The sequence below is a fragment of the Nicotiana tomentosiformis genome, chromosome 8, assembly GCF_000390325.3.
Source record: "Nicotiana tomentosiformis chromosome 8, ASM39032v3, whole genome shotgun sequence".
NCBI lineage: Eukaryota > Viridiplantae > Streptophyta > Magnoliopsida > Solanales > Solanaceae > Nicotiana > Nicotiana tomentosiformis.
In genome coordinates, this window is record NC_090819.1 from 62,832,033 (window position 1) to 62,854,357 (window position 22,325).

General features: G+C 39.5%; 1 protein-coding gene across 1 annotated transcript; it reads right to left on the reverse strand.

Moving 5' to 3' along the window:
• Positions 1 to 15,536: 15,536 nt before the first annotated feature.
• On the reverse strand, positions 15,537 to 16,578 carry LOC138897582 (uncharacterized). Its single transcript, XM_070183567.1, has 4 exons — positions 16,561 to 16,578; positions 16,170 to 16,448; positions 15,978 to 16,088; positions 15,537 to 15,896 (listed from the first exon to the last, which is right to left on the reverse strand). Exons 1-4 carry the CDS (start codon positions 16,576 to 16,578, stop codon positions 15,537 to 15,539), a joined length of 768 nt encoding a protein of 255 aa, XP_070039668.1.
• Positions 16,579 to 22,325: the final 5,747 nt, after the last annotated feature.

Here is a 22,325-nt window from a genome sequence, read left to right on the forward strand (position 1 = left end):
GTCTACGGGCAACTTTGGTGGTTCTTCAGGTGTTGGCAAGTCAATATTCAGAGGAGGGTCGTCAGGGCCATCATAGTCCTTTGCTCAGTCTTCGGCTAGTGCACTGCCACCAGGGCCTAGTCAGCAGCAGCAGTAGAGCCATTTTAGGCCTAGTCAGGGCAACAGAGGATCCAATCAGCAGGGTCGTCATGGTGGTAGATTCCAGCAGCAGAGGAAGCCCCCATGCCCTAGGTGTGGAAAGATGCACCTAGGAATATGCTACGTGGACTTACTCATATGCTACAGATGTAGATTGAGGGGTCACATTCAGAGGGATTGTCGTTCGTCCCGCCAGGGTACGGGAAGGGGCATGGCATAGCCAGCCATTTCTGCAGCTACTACATCCGCAGCACCTCCTCTAGCTCGAGGCACTCCAACACCCACAGGGCGTGGTGCAGCTAGGGGTTGAGCGCAGAATTCAGGAGGATCCGGCCGTTTCTATGCTATGAGGGGTCGCCAGAATTCAGAGGCTTCTCCAGATGTAGTTACATGTATATTGACTGTCCAATCTCATGATGTATATGCTCTTATTGATCCCAGTTCTACTTTGTCATATGTCACACCTTATGATGCTATGGAATTTGGGATAGAACCAGAACATCTTTATGAGGCGTTCTCTGTATCTACTCCAGTTGGTGAGTCTATTTTAGCCACGCGGGTTTATAGGGATTGTGTTGTTACGTTGCATGGTCAGGACACCGTGGACGATCTTATTGAATTGAGAATGGTCAATTTTGATGTGATAATGGGGATGGATTGGCTTTATTCTTGTTTTGCCAAGCTTGATTGCCGAACCAGAACTGTTAGGTTCGAATTTCCAAATGAGCCAGTTATTAAGTGGAAGGGTGATGATGTAGTGTTGAAGGGTAGGTTTATTTATTACCTAAAGGCCACGAAAATGATCAACAAAGGATGTATTTACCATTTGGTCCGGGTTACGGACACTGATGCTGAGGCACCTACACTTGAGTCTGTGCCTGATGTGAATGAATTTCCAGGAGTCTTTCCTGATAAACTCCCTGGGATCCCACCAGACAGGGAGATTGATTTTGGGATTTATGTAATGCCAGACACGCATCCTATATCTATTCCACCCTATAGAATGGCACCGGCAGAATTGAAAGAGCTAAAGGAATAATTGAGAGATTTGTTAGAAAAAGGTTTTATCCGGCCAAGTGTGTCGCCTTGGGGCGCACCGATCCTTTTTGTGAGAAAGAAAGATGGGTCACTGAGAATGTGAATTGACTATCGGCAGGTTAATAAGGTAACAATCAAAAATAAGTATCCACTGCCAAGGATAGATGAGTTGTTTGATCAATTGCGAGGTGCCAGGTACTTCTCCAAAATCGATTTACGATCCGGGTATCACCAATTGAAGATCAGGGACTGGGATATTCCGAAAATAGCTTTTAGAACCCGATATGGGCATTTGGAATTTCTAGTAATGTCTTTTGGGCTAACAAATGCTCCAGCAGCCTTCCTCGACTCCTTTGTGATAGTGTTCATTGACGATATTCTTGTATATTCACGAAGTCAGGAGGACCATGCTGACCATCTCAGGGTAGTTCTGCAAACCCTACATCAGCACCAGTTATGTGCAAAGTTTTCAAAGTGTGAATTTTGGCTTGAATCAGTCATATTCTTGGGTCATGTAGTTTCTAGTGAGGGAATTAAGGTTGATCCTTAGAAAATTTCAGCTGTGAAGAATTGGCCGAGGCCTACAACTCCAACAGAGATTCGTAATTTCTTAGGCTTAGCTAGATATTACAGAAAGTTTGTGGAGGGGTTTTCTACTCTTGCCTCTCCATTGACTAAATTGACGCAGAAGGCAATTAAGTTCCAATGGTCAGATGCTTGTGAAAAGAGTTTCTAGGAATTGAAAGCAAGATTGACTACGACACCGGTGTTGACTCTACCAGAGGGTATAGATGGATTTGTGGTATATTGTGATATTCAAGAATCGGGCTTGGATGTGTATTAATGCAACATGGGAAGGTGATAGCTTATGCTTGTACGCAACTAAAGAATCATGAAAAGAACTATCCAACACATGATTTAGAACTTGCGGTGGTGGTATTTGCATTGAAAATTTGGCGTCATCATTTATATGGGATCCATGCGGATATATTCACGGACCATAAGAGCCTTCAATATATTTTCAAACAGAAGGAATTGAATCTAAGGCAGAGAAGATGGCGTGAATTACTCAAGGATTATGACATTGATATTTTATACCATCTGTGGAAGGCTAATGTTGTGGCGAATGGTCTTTACCGGAAATCTATGGGTAGTTTGGCTCACTTGGAGGCGTATCAGAGGCCATTATCCAAGGAAGTTCACCGATTGGCTAGTTTAGGAGTTTTTCTTGCGGACTCTAGTGAAGGAGGGGTAATTTTGCAAAATAGGGCTGAATCATCGCTTGTTTTGAAAGTCAAAGAGAAGCAATACAACGATCCATTGTTGGTGCAGTTGAAAGAGGGGATTCATAAGCATAAGACCATGGCCCTTTCTCTTGGTATGGATGATGGTACACTAAGGTACCAAGGGTGACTCTGTTTTTCAAATGTGGATGGTCTCCGGGAAAGAATTATGACTGAAGCTCACACTTCTAGGTATTCCGTGCACCCAGGTTCTACGAATATGTATCATGATCTTAAGGAAGTCTATTGGTGGAATGATATAAAGAGGAATGTGGCGGATTTTGTGGCAAGATGTCCGAATTGTCAGCAAGTGAAGGCCGAACACCAAAGGCCTGGTGGGTTGGCACAAAACATAGAAATTCCAATGTGGAAGTGGGAAATGATTAATATGGACTTTGTGGTAGGATTATCACGCACCTAGCGCAAGTTTGACTCAATTTGGGTAATTGTGGATCGGCTCACGAAGTCATCACACTTTTTGCCGGTTAAGTCTACCAACACAGCGGAGCAGTATGCTCAGCTGTATATCAAAGAAATAGTCAGGTTGCATGGCACCCCAGTTTCAATCATTTCTGATCGGGGTGCACAATTCACTGCTAATTTTTGGAAGAAATTTCAGCAAGGTTTGGGTACTCAGGTGAATCTTAGTACAACCTTTCACCCGCAGACTGACGGGCAGGCAGAGCGGACTATTCAAACGCTTAAGGATATGTTGCGTGCTTGCATTCTAGACTTCAAAGGTAGTTGGGATGATCATTTATCACTCATAGAATTTGCCTAAAATAATAGCTATCACGCTAGCATTCAAATGGCACCGTTCGTGTCTTTATATGATAGGAGATGTAGATCTCCCATTGGGTGGTTCGAAATTGGGGAAGCAGAGTTGATAGGGCCAGACCTCGTGCATCAGGCCATGGAAAAAGTTAAAATCATTAAGGAGCGGTTGAAGACTGCTCAGAGTGGTCAGAAATCCTATTCGGATGTTCGTCGTAGGGATTTGGTGTTCAAAGAAGATGATTGGGTATTCTTGAAAGTTTCCCCCATGAAATGGGTAATGTGATTTGGTAAGAAAGGGAAATTGAGTCCGAGGTATGTCGGACCGTACAAAATCATTCAGAGGATCGGTGAGGTGGCGTACAAGGTTGAGCTACCACCTGAGATGTCATTAGTACACACAATGTTTCATGTGTCTATGTTGAATAAAGTAGTTAGAGATCCGACACTCATTGTTCCGGCTGAGACTATTGAGGTAAATGAGAAATTGACTTACGAAGATATTCCAGTTTCTATTATTGGTCGTCAAGTCTGAAAATTGAGAAATAAAGAAATTGCCTCCGTGAAAGTGTTATGGCAAAACCAACAGGTTGAAGAGGCTACTTGGGAGGCCGAGGAAGAAATGAAGAAAAAATATCCTTATTTGTTTGAATAGCCATGTATTTATAAAGTTGTGATCTATGAGAAATATTCTAAGAGTTACTTTCTATGAATTTTGTATCATTTGTACCATTGGCGTTAAGGGTGTTCCTTTCTGGAAATATATTTCTTGTGAGACCACAGTTGGTGTTATTTTGTATTATGTTATGTCGTTAGATTATGTATGTGCTGTTAGGATGTGTTTTTGGGGCTCTCTGACATGTGGATAGGTCTAGTTACAAGGGAAACTCTAGCGAAATTTTTGGAAATTTTGGGAGTTAGTCAAATTTGGGGCTGCCCGAAAGTGGTATGAAACAAACTGAGTTGCATAAGATGCTAATGACAGATTCTTACCCTCATTCGAGGACGAATGATCCTAAGCGGGGGAGAATGTAACACCCCGTAAAATTTTGAAGTACTTAAGTGTAAAGCCCGGTAAAATTTGCAAAGAAAATAATGTTTCATGGTGCCGGACTAGGCTTACGTATTTAAGGATTGTAGAAATTCTTCGCGGCTCGCAAGCTCGCCGCGGCTCAGAACTTTTGGGTTGAACAATGCACCGAAAAGTAAAGAAAAATGTTTGGCGGAAAAGTGCATTTCTGCGGTCCCTTATGCGACCGCAGAACCACTCTACGGACCGCATAATGGCCGCAGAGTGAGGCAGTTGATTGGGTCAGTTAGAAGCAACTATGCGGTCGACTATACGACCGCATAATTGTTATGCGGTGCATTATGCGATCGCATAACAGTTATGCTGACTGCATACATAAGCAGTTCTTTTGGCTATTTTGTAACCAAACATACGACCGATATGCGGTCCGCATATCGGACCTTTTTCCGGAGCTTCATTTTTGGGTTTTTAAAACCCGACCCTATTTCGTTAAATACACTCTTTGGGCCATTTTTTAGACATAATCTGATATTTTGGAGTGAGAGAGAGTGCCCTAGAGTGAGAAGGTGTTCTTCCATAATTTTTCTTCAATTCTTGCTCAAGTTTTGGAAGATTAAGAAGGGAAGCTTACTAGGTCTTCATCCTAGAGGTAAGATTCTACACCCTAAACCCTAATTTCGAAATTTTCTGAAAATTGGTAACTAGCAAGATAAATTTCTGGGCATGAGAGTTGTTTATTTTACATGCATGTGTTATCAAAGGGTGTAGGAAGATTGTTGAGCTAGAAATGGTAAAGATTAGGTTGTGGGATGATGAAGTCCTTCATAAAAAGGACATTGAAACTTTATGCACACCTAGTGTTTGATAAAATGCTCAAGTGAGCTAGAACCATGATCTTCTTCCTAATTTTGATTCAATTTGTTATATTTCTAAAATAGATTGAAGTTGCTAAGAATTCCGGAACGTTTTAGAGTGTAAGGAAGCTCAAGTGAGGTATGTTGGCTAAACTCTTCTCTTAGAATTGAATCCCACGATATTCATGTAAATTATATAAGTCTCGAGTGATTCATTATGAAATTGGCTATTCCGAGTAAGATTGGATTGAACGATATATGTTCAACAAGCATCACAAATGCTCTATTCATGTTATGTTACCAATTGAGGATGTGTTAAAATATGGGTTGTGCATTAATAATGTTTCGACTTTAAGTCAAGTTCAAATGAAGGCTATTATGCCAAATTTTCTGAAATATCTCTATGTGCATTAGACTCTAAATTGCTCGCATGTGTACTACACACTTTGATTTGAATTGTGTTTATTGTTGATGATGAGGATGATATTTGAAATTGATAATGTGAGCATGAAATACTTAATATGGCCAACGTGCCAAGAATGATCTTATAATTATGGCCACTAGTGCCAATGAAATGAAAAGATGTGAAAGTATTATGAAATGCGATGATTGATATAAAAAGGTTGATGTCTCAAATAAGACGGCCCAGCCAATCGGGTCATGATCGGACACCATGCCGCACACATGGTGGTGATTGTGCTGGAAATTGTAATTGAAATGGTAATTGTGATTGATGTCCCTAATGGATAGCCTAGCCGATCGGGTCGTGATCGGACTCCGTGTTAAAGACGGTGGTATTGATATTGAGAGAAATTGTGGTTGATGCCTCTAATGAAATGGCCTAGCCGATCGGGTCGTGATTGAACTCCGTGCCGGGAGTACGATGGTACTGGTTTTGTGAATCATAGTATTGTGAATAATGGTATTGTGGACAATGGTATATCGATACTAAGAATCTCCCAATGTGATATGGAAATTAATTTGAACATTGTTTTGATCCTAAATTGAGGTTTGATGTTGATTAAGTCTTTCATTGATATTATGATAATCTTATTTGTATTATTTGTTATTCTATTGAGAGGGTGTTTAATTATACATACTAGTGCTATTCGACGGTAGTAACGTCCCTTTTTCTGGGGGCGCTGCCTCTTTAATGGATGCAGGTGGTTCCACAGCAGGAGATATTGATCATTGATAGCAGTGCACCTTCTTCCCAGCTGACTTGGTGAGCCCCACTTCATTCTAGGGTCATAAATCTTTTGTACTTTGTGTATTCTGTTTGAGGTAAAGCCGGGGCCTTGTTGCCAACATTATCATTGCACTCTTCTTTATCTATAGAGGCTCTGTAGACATAGTGTGGGTTATGTATTGGTGCTGGGGAAAGAAAAACTATGTTATATTGTAGATGTATTACTTGTCCATTTGAGACTTTAAAAATGATGAAACTATTGGAAATGAATTGGTATTGTAGACATGAACACATTTTTGTCTAATTAATGATAATATGTATTTTCTCTATTCATGGATGAGTTTGGGTAGAATGAAATCTAACAGGCTTGCTCGGTCGGGTTCACTCGGTTGAGCGCCGGTCGCGCTCCTCGGATTTGGGGCATGAAAATATATCCCTATGCTAACCTCAAATCTGTTCTTGATGCTCGAGTTCAAGATCTTGCTCTACTCAATCTTATATGCAATCTAGAATTTCCTCTCCCAAATTCAATCCTAGATTCATAGATAGTATTTAATTGGTGATCAAGCAATCAAATAATTAAGCGCAAGATTGAATAAATAAACTAATATGATAAAATAATAATAACAATCCAAGCTTCAAACTACAACGTTCATGTAGCACCCCACAACTCTAGAACTAATGAACTATGAAATTAAAGGAAGAAAAGATAAGCAAAACTAGTTAGAAGCCCCCTCCAAGCGTGGTTGTGTTCTCCCCTCCAAAATGGTGTGTTCTCCTCCCAAAAATATGTTAGCTCCCCTCCAAATTATGTTTAGAACCCCTTTTATACGAGTTGAGACCGTTTAGGGCCAAAATAACCTTGTCTCGAGCGAACTAGGAAAAATCCCCGCCTCCGGCGTCCAGACCAGCACCTAGCGCTGTCCCTGGCGCAGAAACCAGTAACGATACGCTTGCTTCAACTCTTTAAATTGCATTTTACTATATTTGTATAACACTTGGGGTGACAAAAACCAAAGGGTGTCCCCCCCCCCCCTTTTCTCCCCTTTTTATTCGATTATGTTTCTTTTTTTTTTCCTGCGTTTTATTCAATTTTTCTCCAAAGGTCTTCATCTTCACACCGTTTTTTTTCTACACAGTTAAATTATAGTATTAATCATAAAGCAATATAATTAATACTCAAAAGATGATTAAAAGTACTAGAATGTGAGGCAATAATAGTTAAATATATGCATTTTTGGCCGAACATCAATCCTCCATGACACCTTTCATAGCTAATCCACAAGCGCTCCTTAGTCTAGAAACTGATATAACACATGACTCCGCAATCCGATCGTCGATAGAAGACTCCTCCACTTGGCTCAAAGTCATATAACACATTGTCGGTTACCCACAATACCTTTCCTTCATAGATGCCCCGATCCCGCACTGTCAGTTAGCTGAATACTTCATAAACCTATGTAACACTAGTCATAAAACACAACAAAGACTCTGCCAAGTGCATACTCATCCTTGTGTCAGTCAAGCCAACTTCCTCAAATGCTCAGAAATGATAAGATATGCAGTCCACTAAATAGAATACTCATACGAAACACACGACCTCAAATCTTTACGCAGGAGATAGCCCACAAGCTAGACTCAAATCAACACCTTCCCATGACCCTACCATGGTCACAACAACTAGGCAACCGATTAATCCTCCCAAGTTGACACTCGTCGACAAGATATAAGAATCATCTTTATTCCCCAAATAAACAACCGACAGAAATACCAACACATTAAAATCTAAGCCCGGACAACACATCGCGATTGTAATCAAGCATCCACAACCCTTCGTAGCGCATACACAACATCGCAAGCTGTTGGTGCACTACTGATATGAGTTCTCAACATCACATACGAGTGAATGGAAGGATGTCAAAGGTATAAGCTTCAAGCTAAAACAAAGTCGCACGATAATGAAAGAAAAATAGGAAGTTTCCTAGACGCATTGTAGCCTCTCGAAGATATGTGTGGACATCATCATACCAATCCGCAAGACTCTTCTAGATACTTGCTCATGACTCGTAGAACCTATGAACCTAGTATGCTGATACCAACTTGTCACGACCCAAAAATCCCACCAAGTTGTGATGGCACCTAACACAACCTGCTAGGTAAGAAAAATAATATAAGTTACTTCTAAATTGAGAAATCAAATATATTCATAATAAAAACTGCAACTTAATCCAATACAACTACCCCAAGTATTGGTAGTACAAGTCATGAGCCACTATGATTTAGGTTTATAAAGACGATATGAAGAATAAATAAATATCTTTTTACAATTTACACAAATAGAATTTGAAATTATAAACTACCATGAATAAGAGGTAGCTTTAATCTGGGACACGGGTACGTCTTCAAGGCAAGGCTTCATCTTCCATAGCTACTCAACTCCAAGATCTGCACGCAAGGTGCATAGTGTAGTAGGACTATAACCAACCCCATATACTTAGTAAGTACATTGACTAATCTCGGTGAAGTAGTGACAAAGTTTTAAATATAAAGATAGTCACTTAATATTTTACTTGTGCAAATTATAAGCAGGAAAAACAAGGAAAGAGATATGTCGAATAATAGTAAGAGCATCAACTGGAGAACTATGGAGCAAGTTAACAGACATGGCAAAGCAGACATAACTTTATAACCATTTCTACGAAGGAAACAATAATCATGAAGTATGCGCCAGGATCATAACCAAATATCATTAACAAATACCGTTGCGACGTGCAACACGATCCCACTATCAATAAACATTGTTGCAGCGTGCAACCCGATGCCAATATCAATAAATATTATTGCGACGTGCAACCCGATCCTAATATTAATAAATAATATTGCAGCGTACAACCCGATCCCAATACCAATAAATACTGTTGTGGCGTGCAACCCACTCCCAATATCTATAAACATTATTGCGGCGTGTAACCCTCTCTCAATATAATTACACATTTATATACCGTTCATATGGAATTTTTCAACAACAACCAAGTACGAGAAAGTTCATAATGTAACACCAAGAAAATGAACATGCAAAATTCAACTAGGAAATACAAACTCAATCTAAGTAAGATGAGCAAGACAACACCCCAGAGTTAGTCTCCCACATATAAAGACAAAGCTCTCGTAAAACATAACACACAATCAGTCTAAAAGTTACTCAATCCGGCTAAGCAAAATATGTGGAACATAAAATGAGGAAGGATGTACGTCATATAATAATAGGTATCAACTAGATGTGTGTAATAAATAAAATGATGTAACAAGAGGAGGCATGTAACAAGTAAAGACATATAGCAGGTGAAGGCAAGTAGTGAGTGAAAGCACAAAACAGGACAAGACATCTAATAAGTAAATCACGTAACAAATAGAGATATGTAACATGTTCGGGCTAATAACACATAAAGGCATAGATTTGAAGAGGACATGTAGCAGAAGTAAATCAAGTAAAAGCGTAGGAGTAACAGTAATAGACCCAATACAGAAACACGGACGTAACTACATAAGGAGGACAAATGGGAAAGTTAACATACAAATCAACAACATTTATAGAAACCAAAGTAAAGGGCATGTAAATGTTTAACGAACTAGAGATCATAGCTAGAATCCAACTCCCATTCTCTCTCACACGGTAGAAACCAACCAACCAATCTTATGTCACACTGCACGGTAATACCCATCATGCCAACAACATATCAACCACACAGAATTACCCATCATGCCAAACATAGCCCTAAGGCCCAATCATCATTTTTTATCACGGATAAAAAAGCTCAAGGAACATGACAATAATAGGTATAAATAATGATTCATGATACTACGATCAAGTTAAGCATGTAAACGAATCCTAAAAAATAACACATTAAATCATTTTAGGATGTCATATATTCTAACATGAGTTCTGACATAGATAATTGATTTTATTAGTCATAGAATTAAATGAAGCATAAGTCAAGGATTCACCAAGTTCAACAAAGCACAAAGAAGTATATAATTTCTCCTTCCCGAGCATGAAAATCCTAGCACATGCATATACGCTCGTCACAATGTATATGCATAACCCTGACATGTAGCAAACAATATCATTTAGTAGGAAACGTTCCCTCAACAAAGCTAGGCATAACACTTATCTCGTTCCGGAATATAATCAACAATCAACCACGACTTTTCTTCTAGAACAACCCTCCAAACCAATAGAATATAGACAAATAAGCTTTAGAAACTACCTACAAATTAAAAAGGTTCAATCTTTTACTAAATTAAAAAAATCAACAAAAAATCAACCCAAGCCCACGTGGCCGAAATCTGAGATTCGGACCAAATCTCGGTTACCCATTCACTCCCGAGCCCGGATACGTAATTTATTTTGAAATCCAACCTCAATTCGAGGTCTAAATCACAATTTTACAAAATTCCTAAATTCTACTTAAAACCCCTAATTTCTACTTTGAAATTCATAGATTTGATGATAAAATTCATGAAAAAGTAATTAAAAGCAAGTTAAAGTTGCTTGCCAATGAATTTGGGAAGAAATTGCTCTTCAAAAATCGTCTCTATGGAGCCTAGGGTTGCAAAATGGTATAAAATAAGCTAAGTCCCGAAATTCCCCACTTTTACCCAGTTGCAGGTATGGCAATTGCGAACACTTGTTTGCAATTGCGATGTTCGCAAAAACGAGCCACTGTTTGCAAAAGCAAACAACTTCCGAGCCCCTCTGATATCGCATTTGCGACCAAAGATTTCGCATTTGCGAAATCCCACCTGTCGTAAAAGCGACCTTGGCTATGCATTTGTGAAGCTCTCTACTCCAACCCCCACGTCGCAAAAGCGACATTTAGATTGCAAAAGCAAAACTTTTATCAAATGCGACCACTGCTTCGCATTTGTGAAGCTTGTCTGCCCATCCCATCTTCACATTTGTGAGCTTGACATCGCAAATGTGAGGCTCACAATTACTATCAGGTCTTCGCAAATGTGAGGCTCACATTGCGATTAGGTATTCGCAAATGCGAGACCTGCAACTCATTTGTACCAGATTTTCCAACAACAATTGAATCCTTCCAAAATACATTCAAAACTCACCTGAACCACATCGTGCTCCAATCCGGATATTTACACAAGTGTAATAATATCATACAAACTTGTTCGCTAACTCAAATCATCAAAATAACATAAAATATCAAGAATCGATCATCAAAACTAAGATTTTCAAGTTTAAAACTCAATTTCACATAATGCGCCGAAATGCCCTCGGGTCACCTGGGACCCCAACTAATTATGCGTACAAGTCTAAAAATATTATACGAAACTACCGAAATAGTCAAAATACCGACCCCAGGTCGTTTACCAAAAACGTTAACCGTGGTCAACTCTAGTCATTTTTAAAGTAAAAAATACATTATCTTTAGAAATTCACATTTAAATTTTTCGAAAATTGATATGGACCATGCACATAAGTCATAAATCATCAAATAGTGCTATGAAAAATCTCAAAACATATAAAGGAAAGTTAGTACTTAAAATGCCTGGTCGGGTCGTCACAACCGTAACCGCTCTTTTGCCTTATATGCAACTCGATACATTAAAGTACATCATAATGAATACCATATAGATTCTCTCATCATATGTGAACACGTATACTCAAGATAAAACATAAAACTTGAACTTTAAATTTCTAGAATCACATGAACGTTACCCTTACTTACATTTGAGCTTTGTGAACCATCACACAACATCATTGTCCCACTTCTCTCTACATGAAAACGAATTCTTACCTAATCGAACATAAGTTAATACTACTTGGACTTCTTCATATGTGGAAGCTTACGTACACGTACCTTTGGGGCGAATGACGGCATATTATGTATTATCTAGCTTTATCTGGCATATGTCTTCTTGGGAATGGGGTCCTACCACCATTTCTTGAATCAAGTTATATCCTCAGATTATAACTTATAACATGTCTATCTATCCAATCTTTGCAATGAAGGATTTTCTTACTAGTGATTCTTTGGTAGACTCTTCTATATCGAAGGAATCACATACGACGGGTTGTGTCCATATTTTTGTAACATTAACCTGCGGGACATCAAGTTAACTGAAGGACAATCTTGAGATTAGGGTCATTCTTAGGCCACTTTCTTTTCTTTTTGCATTGCACGTAGGATTTTAAGGGCTCACATTGCTTCCTTGGTAAAAATTCACAAGAACCTTTTTCGCTACTTAACATTTGCAAAGTACTCTTAACACCTTTCATGAAATTCTATTTGAATGTGCCCATTGTCCTCATAGGATTTTCTTTGAAATTTTAAGGTCCTCCTTACATCTTTGTAGAACGACTTTTTCTTTTCCGTATGTATGAACACACACTTCCTCTACCTGATTCACTCCTCGATGGGTACTCATATCATTATTGATACTACAACTACCAATAAAGTTGTCTCGTAAGATGCTATAACTTTGGAGCTATCGTGGTAAGCATGCTTGATTCATAACTAGTGTTTATACTCTCTCTTTTGCTAGCTTTGTGACATGTTTAGAACATGTTTTTAATCATTTGGGTAGGTTGTTCTACTTGCTCCCTTTAGATTACCCTACTGGTCTAGCCGAGTGTTGGTACTGTCTTCTCTTTAACTAGGAAATTCATTCATTGTCTCATTTCATTTTAACTACACCATTAACTCCCTTACTGTAACACATACATGTCTATCTCCCATAAACTCATGGTATCATTGTGTAGGTTTCATGAGTTAACCATACCATCACATTTTCCCTAGAAGTCTAACTTTCCCGTCCATATGGAGATATAAACTCCCCTACATCATGTAGTTCATGGTCATTGTTACCGAAGTCTGCTGCATTACTGTTGGTACTTTCGTACCTTCTATTAACACTTGTGCTATAAATAAGTCTGTGAGACTGGTATGAACTCCTTTATGGTAACTATGACCAACTCGTCTTAGAGATCCTCCTTAGTTTCTATCACCTTATTTCCTCTAGTTGGTAAGTTCTTTCTCGTGTATATTACGTGGGTACCTTTCCTTCGATATGAATGCAGCACATTAGCCTCGCATGTCAATGAGGAAGTGTGTCCTTCCATGAATCACTCAACATATAGCTAGCTTGTAAGATTCTTAAGAGAATTTCCATTGAGTCCAACTGCACTTGTGGGTTATTATCATAACCTTAATATACTATTTTTCACACTCGGTCTGTCTTCCCATTGTATCTGGGCACTTTGCTATATCGCAAATCCATAGTGAACTCCTTCTGAACATTCATAAGACCTATTTATTTGCACCCTCATGGGTTCCGTCTTCCCATAGTATCTGGGCACTTTGCTATATAGTATGTTTTCGATACCATGAACTTATCTCTCATGTCCATACGATACATCTCATCTCGTATTCGTCACTCATCATATGTACTACATGGCCATGATCATGACTTTCTAAGCCAATTGTTTTAGCTGACCCATACTGAATCTAAGGAACATCTTTTTTGAAATATTGTTTCTTTTCACCATTCAGATGTATTCACTATCACACTCAATACTATTCTAAGCTATTCTTGTACTTGAGTAGTAAGATGTTCATGCAAACCTATAAATTTGTACCATTCTAGCCAATTGGCGCTTGTCCACTCCTAACTTGTCCTCATAGAAACGTGGGACACAAACATTATTTACTTGAGTTTTGGCTTCTTTATTTCCCTTGTCCAAGTCTCACTTGATCGCATTAATGGTGGTCGTTGCAATGTTTGACCATTCTAATGTTTTTGGAAAAAATCTTGATATTTATTAGGGACATAACTTCTGGAACTGCAGTTTCCATTTGGAAACTCGTTCATGAATCCTTGTACGATTTCAACTATTTTATGAAAACAAAGCTTTCTCGTCCTTAGCATTTAATCCTTGGCATCCTGATTAGGAAATTACACATGTTTGAGGCCAACTTCCTGACCTTAGATACCTTGGTCTCATTCCTTACTTATATTCCTTTCTTCATTACGAGGGAAACTGGTACCTTGCACATGTATCTTTACAACTTGCGCCATTTGTTAAAGCCTTGAGCCTTTCTCTTCTGGTCATACCATGTATCATTATTAGAAATCCGGGCAAAATCATAACGCGACCATTTATATGTGGACAGTATTTTGAAGGTCGGAAGGGAATACCAATCAAAGTTGGTCGGTATGCTCTACACGACCATCTGACAATATAATTGACTTACCAACCAAAATTGGTCGGAATATTATTTTAATAATTTAATTTTACCGACCAAACATGGTCGGTGTATTAAATTTATTAATTTTTCCTACCGACCACCTGTGGTCGGTAATGGAATTTGTTTTTTTATAAATTATTAAAATTTAAACAAACCGACCAACTTTGGTCGGTACTTGGAATTTTTTTATATATAAATTATTAAAATTTAAACAAACTGACCAACTTTGGTCTGTACTTGGAACTCTTTTTTTAAATAATTAAAATTTTAAAATACCGACCAAATTTGGTCGGTAAACTAGACAGTGCAGGCAGAAAACCGACCAAACTTGGTCGGTAATGTTGAATTCTGGGAATTCATTGTTCATTAACCGACCAACATTGGTCGGTAATGTACAATTTAATATTTTTATTATTATTTAACGATCAAAGTTGGTCAGTTTTCTGGGTTTAATTTTGGCAAAAAATGTCTGTTTTGGTAGTTACACCACCTGCCAAATAAAAATAATATAGCAATATCCCCAATTCACGTCTAATAATTACCAATCATCACATACAACCCCTAATTCACCACAAATCCAACCAAATATCCAACAACAACAACAACAACCCAACATCCAATTAATACTTTAAAACTAACAAATTAAAGTTCAATTGAACATCATAATCCAAAACCAAGCAAAAACTAATTACAACAAGTTCAAAATTATTCAATCTAATTCAAAACTAGTTCTATTAGTGTAATTCAAAGTATATCAAAGTATTGGTCAAGGGGTATTTTCTACAACATCATCACTATCTGATGAACTTTCATCTACAAGATGATATAGAGAACAGTCTTGTGGAGGGTGGGAAGAACGATCATAGGGAGGACGGGAGGAACGATCACGAGGATGACAGGAAGAACGATCAAGTAGAGGTCGAGCCTCCGGCGATGACTCACGAGACCGGGGCAACGGAAAAGCTACACAAAAAGGAGAGTTCTCATATGAGCTTGCATACCAAGGAATTGAGCATCTCTAAGCCTTTCTCTTTCTTTGGCCGCTTCTAGCTCGGATGTAAGCTTTGACACTGTCTCCCGCATAGCCGAGAGGCTCTCCCTATTATGTTCCTCGCTCTGTGAGGAAGTCCCTATTCCTTGCATTCCACACCTATAGCGATGGAATTCTTTCATAGGAAGCCCGTATACCTTCCCCCATTTTGGACTACCAAAAGCCTCTAACCATATTCTTTCAGCATCCCCGTCCAAAGGTTGGGTTGGCTTGCCCGATTCACCAGCTGGCTGAATACGAATGAATTCGTCTATGCTACTTTGGCAGCGACCCTACATTATTTTAAATTAAATTAGTATTTAAAAATTCTTATAAAAGTAAATTATAACACTTAAAGAAAATTGAAAGCTTACATATGCAGTCTCTGCCCGGTCCTCGACCCACCTATCTCCATCCCCCTCTTTATTCTTCTTTACAATATGCGTCTCCTTGAATAGCTCATCATAGTTCATTGGACGCCCATACTTCTTTTCCCGAAAATAAATTAATTTAGTTAATAAATAGAATTGATATACTTAGAAAAGTAAAATAATTTAAGCAATTACCAATCTTCTTTTTATTGTCCCCAGGCTGATAGCACCCCCAGTGTGCAAGGAGCCTCCCTTCTCGGATGAGGGAGCTTTCTTTCCTTTTTCGCTCCTCTCTAAGAAATCCGCGGTTTGCCATTGCCTTAACAAATCATTCCATAAATGCTCAAGATACCAGCCAGGCCTCTTGTTCTTCTTTCTACCATCCGAGAAATGATCCGCCAATCTCTTGCGAGCTTTATGATGAAAATTTGCAGCCACTTCCGCTCTATAGCAGTCTTCCCATACACACTTGCTCTGCATTTGAAAAGTTAAATATTAGATGGAGCTCCATTTTTGGGTTTTTAAAATGTTATTGATAGCTCCCATACATACTTCATCTATCAATCCTATAAATGCGATCGCATACCTTGTTCCGGAGCTCCATTTTTGGGTTTTTAAAACCCGACCTATTTCGTTAAATACACTCTTTAGATCATTTTTGAGCTATTATCTGACATTTTAGAGTGAGAGAGGGTGCCCTAGAGTGAGAAGATGTTCTCCAATATTTGTCCTTCAATTCTTGCCCAAGTTTTGGAAGATTAAGAAGGGAAACTCACTAGGTCTTCATCCTAGAGGTAAGATTCTACACCCTAACCCTCAATTTCTAATTTTGTGTAGAAATGGATAATAAGCAAGATAATTTCTGGGCAAGAGGATTGGTTATTTTATATGAATGTGTTATCAAAGGATGTAGGAAGATTATTGAGCTACAAATGGTAAACATTGGGTTGTGGGATGATGGAATCCTCCATAATCATATTCCTAATTGTGGTTTAATTTGTTATATTTCTAAAATAGATTGAAGTTGCTAAGAATTCCGGAACGTTTTAGAGTTTAATGAAGCTCAATTGAGGTATGTTGGCTAAACTCTTCTTTAAGAGTTGGAATTCTCATTATCCTTGTAAGTTCCGAGATGTTGATTATAAATCGAGTATTCCGATAAGTTTTGTGATAAAGATATATGTTCAATTCGTATTTCAAATGCTCTTATCATATTGCATTATAAATTATGGGTGTGTCCCAAACTATGGATTACGTATCCACTTGTTATAATTTCTAGTCGTGATTTATGTGAAAGTTATTATTCCAAGTTGTGTAGAGATTGTGATTGTGATACACCTCCACTCGCATAAATTGGGGTGAGGCGGCATGACTGCTTTGTGTGGTGATTATAGTACAGAGATTGTGATTGTGATACACCTCCATCCGCATATATATTGGGGTGAGGCGGCATAGCCGCTTTGTGTTGGTATTGGTATCATTGATGCACCTCCACCCGCATACATTGGGGTGAGGCGGCATAGCCACTTTGTGTTGGTATTGGTATCGTTGATGCACCTCCACCCGCATACATTGGGGTGAGGCAGCATAGCCACTTTGTGTTGGTATTGGTATCGTCGATGCTTGTGTAGGTTCTTGGTACTGTGGTTATACATCCACCCGCATACATTGGGGTGAGGCGGCAGGGCCGCTTGAGTAGAGTTGTGGTATTATACATACACCTCCACCTGCATACATCGGGTGAGGCGGTGGGGCCGATTTGTGTGAAGATGGTTACAGAGGATCTCATCTTAAATCCTATAAATGTTATTGATTGCTCTTAATAAGCTTTCTCTGGTTTAAACGGTTATCTATATTATACTATTGCCGCATTGGTTCATCCTATTCATCTTGTATTTCTGAATTCTTAAATTGGTGTTTAGTTTTTATACTAGTACTATTCGACAATACTAACGTCCCTTTTGCCAGGGGCGCTGCATCTTTAAATGGATGCAGGTGGTTCCACATCAGGAGATATTGATCAGTGATAGTAGTACACCTACTTCCCAGCTGACTTGGTGAGCCCCACTTCATCCCGGGGTCATGTATCTTTTGTTCTTTATGTATTCTGTTTGAGGTATAGCCGGGGCCTTGTTGCCGGCATTATAAATATACTCATCTTTATATATAAAGACTCCGTAGACATATTGTGGGTTGTGTATTGGTACTGGGAAAGACAAACTATATTATGTTGTGGTTGTATTACTTGTCCATTTAAGACCTTAAAAATGGTGAAACTTATGGTAAGAAATTGGCAATTGCAGACACGACCACTCTATTGTTTAATAAAAGAAAACATATATTCTCTTTATTCATTAATGAGTTTGGGTAGAAGAAATCTAACAGGCTCGCTCGATCGGGTTCACTCGGTTGAGCGCCGGTCGCGCTCCACGATTTTGGGGCGTGACAGATGGTAGACCTGGTGTCTGGATTAAGGTGTAGGACTCGTGATGCTGTGGAGGCTCAATATAGCCGTGTGGTGGAGGATAAGATATAGGCATCTCTGAAGAGGGTGGAAAAGAGGGTGTATTATTATCTACCTTCCTCTTTCCCTTCTGTCACGATTCGAAATTTCTCACCGACGGGACCGTGATGGCGCCTAACATTTCACTTGCTAGGCAAGCCAACGTTAGAAAATCGTTAAACCAATTCCTTATTTACATTCAGTAAATAACAATAATTAACTACGATGAAATATAATAAGTACGGAATATTATAAAACTGTATTAATTACTACCTTAGGATCTGGAGTCACAATTCACGAGCATTCTAGAATTTACTACAAGAAATAGTCTGAAAAATATACAACTGTTTGAATGAAAGAAACAATAGAACAGAAAAGATAGATGGGGACTTCAAGTTCTGTGAATGCCGACAGATCTACCTTGAGTCTCCGGACAACGGACCAATAGCAAAATCTCGATCAACCCAAGCCGGTATCAAAATCTGCACAGAAAGTGCAAAGTGCAGTATCAGTACAACCGACCCCATGTACTGGTAAGTGTCGAGCCTAACCTCGACGAAGTAGTGACAAGGCTAAGGCAAGGCACCTACAAATCAACCTGTACAATTTAACAATGTATATACAAATAACAGAGATGAAGAACTAAACAAGAAATGTCGGGAGGGGAACATACTGAGGGGAATACAAGATAAAGAACTACAGCAGAATGATCACCGGAGTAGTCAATATACCATGAATCAACAGGAATAGTGAATACAGTAATGAAAAATACACGACACCTTCGTGCTTTTACTCTCAATCTCACCATAAAATTAATAGAAACGGCATGGCATCACCCTTCGTGCATTAACACTCACAATATGGCACGGCATCACCCTTCGTGCATTAACACTCACAATATGGCACGGCATCACCCTTCGTGCATTAACACTCACAATATGGCACGACATCACCCTTCGTGCATTAACACTCTCCCTTACCATAATGCAATGCATAAATAACAACAGGGAGATAGATTAACAAGTACAAACCTTACTTCAACATTTGGTTCCATAATATCAATATCAACTTTGAAATAAAAACTCAATTATCACCAGAAAATCCGTAAACATGATAAGAACGATAAATTGAACAACACTAGTGTAACACGTAGCAATTTGGCATAGGAAAGAGATAATATAAGGAAAACAGAGAAACATGGAAAACAAGTAATTTGGCGGCACATAAGTACTCGTCACCTCACATATATGCCGCTCACATGGATTTCACTTAGCAAGTAATCTAAAGTTCCTAATTTCCTCAAGTCAGGGTTAGACATAATACTTACCTCGCTCCGAAGTCACTTAATTCTCAATCACATCTTTTCCTTTGGAATTCACCTCCAAACCACTCGTATCTATTCAAAAATCACTCAATAATATCAAATATTGCTAAAGGAATCAATTATATTGCATAAATTAAATTTCCCAAATTTTCCTCCAAAAAGTCAAAAAATCAACCTCGGGCCTGCTTGGTCAAAACCCGAGGTTCGGACCAAAATCTATTTACCCATTCATCCCCGAGCCCGAATATATAATTGGTTTTGGAATCCGACCTCAAATTGAGGTCTAAATCCCAAAATTTCCTAATTCTACCATGAAAACTCTATATTTTAGGTTGAAAATTCAAGAAATGTAATGGGTAATTGAAAGAAAATGGTTTAGAATCACTAACCAACAATTTGGGGAAGAAATGGCTCTTGAAAAATCGCCTCTCACTGTTTGGTTTTTGAGAAAAATGAGTTTTTGGCTAAAATCCCGTTTTTGGATTTTGTTAAGTTCTGGGCGACAGTGTTCATCGCGTTCGCGAGAGTACTGTCACGTTCGCAAAGGGTACTGGCTGCCAAGCCTTCGTGTTCACGAGACACAGCTCGCATTCGCGATGGTTACTTCCCCCTGGCCTTCGCGTTCGCGAGGCATTGCTCGCGTTAGCGATGAAGGAACGACTGACTCCCCCTCCCCAATGCCTAACTCTACGCGTTCACAATGGGCTTGCCGTGTTCGCGAAGGGTAATGCCCCCATCGCTTCGCGTTCACGACCAAACCTTCGCGTTCGCGAAGAAGAAATCCCTGCCTCATCAGTTTACTCTTCGCGTTCGCGAGAGGATCTTCGCGAACGCGAAGAAGGACATGCCAAACCATCCCGTGGCATATCCGAAACTTACCCAAGCCCTCGGGACTCCAAACCAAACATGCACACAAGTCTAAAAACATCATACGAACTTGCTCGCGTGATCAAATTGCCAAAATAACACCTAGAACTACGAATTTAGCACCAAATCAAATGAAATTCTCAAGTACGCTTTAAAACTTCTATTTTCTCAACTGGACGTCCGAATCACGTCAAATCAACTCCGTTTCTCACCAAATTTCACAGACAAGTCTTAAATATCATAATGAATCTGTACCGGGATCCGAAACCAGAATACGGACCCAGCACTTACAATGCCAAACATCAATCAATTCTTAAAAATAATTAATTTTCAGAATTTTAATTTTCATCAAAAATTCATAACTTGAGCTAGGGACCTCCGAATTCGATTCTGGACATACGTCCAGATCCCAAAATTCAATACCGATCCACCAAGATCGTCAAAACACGGATCCAGGCCAGTTTACCAAAAACATTGACCAAAGTCAACTAAAATCAACTTTTAAGGTATAAATTCTTATTTTCATCAATTTTCAACATAAAAGCTTTCCGGAAACATGTTCGGACTACGCACGCAAATCGAGGTGGGTAAAAAAATGAGTTTTTAAGGCTTAAGAGCGTAGATTCGAGTTCTAAATCATAAGATGACCTTTTGGGTCATCACATTCTCCACCTCTAAAATAATCGTTCGTCCTCGAACAGACATAGAAAAGTACCTAGGCTGGTGAAAAGGTGGGGATATCTACTCCGCATATTGGACTCGGACTCCCAAGTAGCTGCCTCAATAGGCTGACCTCTCCAATGCACTCGAACTGAAGGGTAACTCTTTGATCTCAACTGGCGAACTTGCTGGGCTAGAATTGCCACCGGCTCCTCCTCGTAAGTTAAATCCTTGTCCAACTGGACAGAGCTGAAATTTAACACATGGGACGGATCGCCGTGATACTTTCGAAGCATGGACACATGGAATACCGGATGAACATCTGCTAAACTAGGTGGAAACACAAGCCTGTAAGCCATATTTCCCTCTCTCTCTCCAGAATCTCAAAAGGTCCGATATACATAGGGCTCAACTTGCCCTTCTTTACGAACCTCATTGCACCCTTCATGGGTGATACCCGAAGTAATACTCTCTCTCCGACCATGAACGCAACATCACGAACTCTACGGTCGGCATAACTCTTCTGCCTAGACTGAGCTGTGCGAAGTCGATCCTGAATAATCTTGACCTTATCCAAGGCATCCTGTACTAAGTCTATGCCTAACAACCGAGCCTCTCCCGGCTCGAACCACCATATTGGAGACCGACACCGCCTACCATATAATGCCTCATAGGGAGCCATCTGAATGCTCGACTGGTAGCTGTTGTTGTAGGCGAACTCTGCAAGGGGCAAGAACTGATCCCACGATCCTCCGAAGTCTATAACACAGGCGCGGAGCATATCCTCCATGATCTGAATAGTACGCTCAGATTGCCCGTCCGTCTGAGGATAGAATGTTGTGCTGAACTCAACCCGCATACCCAACTCACGCTGAACTGCCCTCCAAAAGTGCGAGGCAAACTACGTACCTCGATCAAAAATGATACACACGGGCACAACGTGAAGACGGACGATCTCACGAATGTAAATCTCTGCCAACAGCTCCAAGGAATAGGT